The sequence below is a fragment of the Thermobia domestica genome, chromosome 14, assembly GCF_964235325.1.
Source record: "Thermobia domestica chromosome 14, izTheDome1.hap1.1, whole genome shotgun sequence".
Taxonomy (NCBI): Eukaryota; Metazoa; Arthropoda; class Insecta; order Zygentoma; family Lepismatidae; genus Thermobia; species Thermobia domestica.
Window position 1 is genome coordinate 122,776,167 of NC_137467.1, and position 5,118 is coordinate 122,781,284.

Genomic DNA, 5,118 nt, shown 5'->3' on the forward strand with positions numbered 1-5,118 from the left:
TCTAATAATTACACAAATACACAAATACACAAGAGACATGTATTTGTTTACAAAATCTACGAAACTTAAGGTCATGGAGCCCCGGCTAAAAATAATTTAGAGAATTGGAATTTTCCATGGTAAAGTACTATAATATGATGCAATTTTCGCCCCCTATCCAAAATCGAATTTCGAAAAAAAATTTTTTTGGCCTCTTTTCACTCCACCCTATTAGATATGCCTTATCACTTATTGCAGTTATTTGCTTCTTTATGAGGAAGGTGTTATTTTCACACACAAAAAGGGCGCCAATATGTCTGAAACATTATCGCTTCCCACCTGCACCTGTTCCAAAGCACTGCAAACTACTTTCTAATCAGACAAAAAGAAAAAAAAATCTTCAAGTAAACCTTCAACAACCATTCTGGTAACATTCGCTTATTGTCAACATACCTACGTACAGTAAATAAAAATTTATAATTTTTGACTTTACAACATATACAATGTAATTGCTCAATAATTAACATAAGCAGGCATTCATTAATTTATATTAACATAATAATTAATAAAACTAATAAGCAGATGATTGATGACTCAGTGGTAGAGTTTTCATCTATGGTAATCTAACCCAGGTCATGTGGGTTTTCGATAGGGTGACCAACCGTCCCGTAAAAACGGGATTGACCCGTTTTTTCACTACCATTCCCGGTGTCCCAAAAAATTTCCCCGGGATGCCAAAATGTCCCGTATTTACCAACAGTAGGTGCAATAAAGCTTTCCATCTAAAATTTCCTAATTTATAGCTATTATGATTTTCTAATCACATAGCTTAGAAAACAATAATATTATTATTTTCTAAGCTATGTGATTATATTGGAATATGTCTAATTACTCAGCAATGCCATTACGACGTTTGCGATATTGGATGTGGTGGCTGCACTGTTTTCCCTCTTAGGCCTTCCCCACCAAGACTCCCTCTCCGCAGACGACAGTGCAAGGGGCTGAAAGTCTTATCAAAAACAAACAATTTTTACTCTTTGTTTCGGGTGGTGGAAGACTGAGGCGCTGTCATCAGTACAGTACAGTGTTTCCGTGATTTGACTAAGATGTAATATACTGTTATCTACGAAAAGGGAAGAAAAGTATAGAACTATAAAAGTGAAAATAAAAAGAAGACTAGTTGTAAGTGAAATAATGTTTATAAACAAGAAAAAGCAAATAAAGGGAGTTGGAATCCGATGTTGAGAGTAGTTTGTTATAAATTCTGCCGGTGCAGATTTTGTTGATTGACAGATATTGATGAATATTTTATATATTTTAGTAATGTGTTCAAAATTTCATTTTTTGTTAGTTGCTTATAGTTATTTGTTATTTAATTAATTCCACAACCTTTTCAATAGGTTTTAAAATGACAAAGTGTAAATTTGCCCTTTGTGTGTGTGCAGGGCCGGCGGAAGGGGAAAATATCGCGCGGGCAAAGAATCCATATGGCGCCCCCTACAACCCATTGGTATTACTGAGTTTAAATTTGCTATGCTACCTTACAGATAGCTGCTTTTAAAGGATAACTCCTTGAACTCTATAACTATAACTATCAGAATCAATTATCAAACTGAGTAAGATCTTAACTTTTGTCAGTTAAATACACAGAGTAAGTTTTGGTTAACGATATATGAAACAATTATTTACACATGAGCATGCAAAATATTCTACGTCACTGATTAGAAATTTACAGAACGATTCAAGAAACAACGATTTATATAAAATTAAGATTGATGATGCGATACAGCATTTATTTACACATATATACATAAACAACCTTGTTAACTGCGAAAGAGAACACATATATGAACAAAAGAACATACAAATACCTAGGTATATTTTGTAACAGCATTGTACAAAGATTTCGTAATACAAATAATACAACCAGTAATATAATTTTATATCTTTATACAGTTTTAATGCAAGTTGTCCTTTGACTTGTTTACAATGCTAAGTAAAGTTAACTTTTCGTGCCTTTTTCTCTGCAAAGTCTTTAATTAAAGTATCAGTGTCAAGCTTACACAGAACGTCACATTCAATAGACATCATAGAAAGACCTACAAGACGCTCTTGCGTCATCGTTGATCGTAGGTAGTTCTTTATAAGTTTCAACTTGGAGAAACTTCTTTCTGCTGAAGCTACACTTACAGGAATAGTTAGTAAGATTCTTAGAGCAATAGTTGCATTTGGAAATAACCCAATAAAGGAGTTCTTGCAAATATATGTAAGTACTTGCAACGGTTTGCTCCCACTTTCAGAACCGAGAAATGAAGGTAAAAGTAAGAGCTCTTGATATAACTGAAATCCGTCAATATCGTAGTGATCTTTGTCTGTTAAAGATACTTGTAAGTCCTTGCAACACTTTAGTATATACTCTTTGTCATACAAAAACCCAAATATTTCGCTGTGCTGCTTCAGTTGTTGAAATCTTTCATTCAGGGAACAGATAATTGTGTCTAATGCGCAAAAATAGAAGTTACATTTAAACGCACTGTATGGATCATTAATCGGTTCGTCTTCAGATTCATACAAAAATTGTCGTTTGACTATTCTAGGTCGGAGTTTTGGTTCATTCTCAAATTGTGGTTGAATGTCGAGCTCTTCAGCAATTACTTTGGCATCAACCAAAATATTCTGGAAACCTTCATCACTTCGCATGTTCTCAAGGCGACACTTGGGTTTCTTAAGCAGATCAATTGCTTGCTGAATGTCCACTGATTCTTGTTGGAAAACATGGCTAACCACATTAACACAAGAAAGAACTTCATACCAAAACACCACAACACAAACGAACTTAAAATGCAGGAGTTTCCTAGCCAGGGAACAAGCCTTTTTTTTTTTTTCCCATAACGTCTATCTTTGAGTCCTTTGATGCTTCGAAAAGAGCATCGTAAATTTCTCCTAACTGGTAGCGAAACGATTTGACAGCATCAATACAACTCTCCCATCTAGTATCACTAAGAGGTTTCAAAGTGAAATTGGATATATGTTTCTGCAGAACAGACCAACGATATGTGGAACTAGAAAAATAATTGTATACTTCTTGCAATAAAGCAAAAAAATTTACAGCCTCACTACAGCACATTGCAGAATCATTCACAACCAAATTCAATGAATGGGAGCTACAAGGGACAAAAAATGCTCGACTATTTAGATCTAATATTCTTTTTTGAACGCCTGAGTGCTTTCCTTTCATATTGGCACAGTTATCATACCCTTGGCCACGCATGTTTGAGAGAGGAATTTTCAGTTTTTCTAATTCTTCCAAAATAGTGGTAGTTAGTCCTTCTCCTGAAGAATCATTTATGCACAAAAATCCCAAAAAATGTTCTTCAATGGATGGTTCCTTACCCAGTTCTACCTTCACGAAACGAACAATTAGTGTCATTTGCTCTGTATGACTTACGTGTGGTGTACAATCTAATATTACGGTATAATATGGCGCTTTCATTAGATCAGTCAAAATTTTATCCTTTATTTTTGACCCAAGGAGTTCAATTATTTCATTTTGAATGTCCTTGCTCAAATAATGTACATGTGTCTCTTTACATGTTATTCGTCGCAAATGCTCAGCCATAGTAACATCAAACTGTGCAATACACTCAACTAGTTTGAGAAAATTGCCGTTGTTTCTTGAGTAAATAGTGTCATTTTGACCACGAAATGCCAAGTTCTGGGAAGCAAGAAACTGAATTATACACAGCAGTCGTTTGAGAACCTCTTTCCAACGCTCAGTTTCATTGCGAATAATTGCTTGGTTTTCAGCGTCAACTGTTTTACCTGACTGTAATTGGTTTGCAAGTTCAAACCACGATTGGAAAGCCTTCATGTGAGTCAAAGATCTATCATGGTCTGATAACAGTCCGGACATATGCTTCCAATCCGAAAAACCTTCACGAGAAGAGAGAGTGACATTGTAGTACCACCGAAAAGACGGCAACAGAAACAAAATATTGCATCCTTAGTCACTGAATAAATAAGCCAACTACGAGCAACTTCTTCTCCATTGTGCAGACGTCTTTTGTAGTTACTTGTAGTAAATCGCCGACCCTCGCTGTTTACTGGGAACTCTCGTTTGGAGACTTGAACTGGACCTCGTCAAACAAGTATCTGACGCATTCTGTCCGTAATATGTTCTGGCCAATTTCCTGGATCATCAAGATCGATTGGTTGTAATTCCAACACCTGCAAAAAAAAAAAAAAAAAAAAAAAAAAGTAAGTAGAAAATAATGTTAAATTTATTTTAAACATTGTCTTCTAACAAAGAATAAGTGACTAAAACTTGAATGGAATTTTTAAAATTGTATTCATAATTTTTAAAGATGGTAGGCTTGCACCGAAGATGGGTGGGGTGGGGGTGGGGGATATTCAAGCAGCTAGATCATCCGGGGATAAACACAAAACTTAGAATGGCGCATGACCAATAAGCCTCCGATAGATGTGAGATATAAATAAATAAAGAGGGGGAGAGGAAAAGTTTAATAATAATTTAAGTAAATAAATATATAAATACAGGTTTCGTGCGAATATAAGACGTCCACGTCATGTTCTTTTGTATACATAGGAGAATCTGCCCAGGATTTCTGAAGCTCTACCCAGGATTCTCGGTTTCAGCATTGAAGTGCTGTAATGTGGTTAAATGCCTTGAACCTGATTGGCTCCACAAATGCCTCTTACGAAGTTGAATCAGTAATGAGCGACCAGATCAACCGGGATACAAACATGTTCGTGGCTGACTTAACCTAAGAAATATGCAACTTTGAAAACAACATTTCTTTGAACATTATTCTTAGCAAGTTTGTATTTCTTACTATCTGTATTTTCTTTAAAATATGCACATTATTATACACTAATTAAAACTAAACTCTGTTTTTTAAGCTCCGAAACACCACTGACTGTGTCCTTTTTTTTCTTTCTCTTTAAATGTGGTGGGTTGGTATGTGATAAGTTAGTTGACTTGCATCGTAATGTTTTGGGGCTTTCTGGATTAGAGTTTGGTACTTTATATTATTTGAAAAGCTTTCCGATTTCCTTGCGATGCTCAATATAAAAAGCCTTGGGGGATAGAATTCGCTAACTCTTGCATCAAATGTGAGT

The 5,118-nt window shown here is 35.3% G+C and overlaps 2 protein-coding genes across 2 annotated transcripts; both read right to left on the reverse strand.

The window, feature by feature from the left end:
- Positions 1-1,971: 1,971 nt before the first annotated feature.
- On the reverse strand, positions 1,972-2,679 carry LOC145669986 (zinc finger MYM-type protein 1-like). Its single transcript, XM_081738327.1, has one exon. The coding sequence runs from the start codon at positions 2,677-2,679 to the stop codon at positions 1,972-1,974; it is 708 nt and encodes a 235-aa protein (XP_081594453.1).
- A 154-nt stretch (positions 2,680-2,833) lies between these two features.
- LOC145669987 (zinc finger MYM-type protein 1-like) lies at positions 2,834-3,892 on the reverse strand. The gene has a single exon (XM_081738328.1). The coding sequence runs from the start codon at positions 3,890-3,892 to the stop codon at positions 2,834-2,836; it is 1,059 nt and encodes a 352-aa protein (XP_081594454.1).
- Positions 3,893-5,118: the final 1,226 nt, after the last annotated feature.

Coding starts and splice junctions, on each gene's coding strand:
- LOC145669986 (XM_081738327.1), bottom strand. CDS start 2,679: ATGCGAAGTGATGAAGGTTTCCAGAATATTTTGGTTGATGCCAAAGTA.
- LOC145669987 (XM_081738328.1), bottom strand. CDS start 3,892: ATGTCCGGACTGTTATCAGACCATGATAGATCTTTGACTCACATGAAG.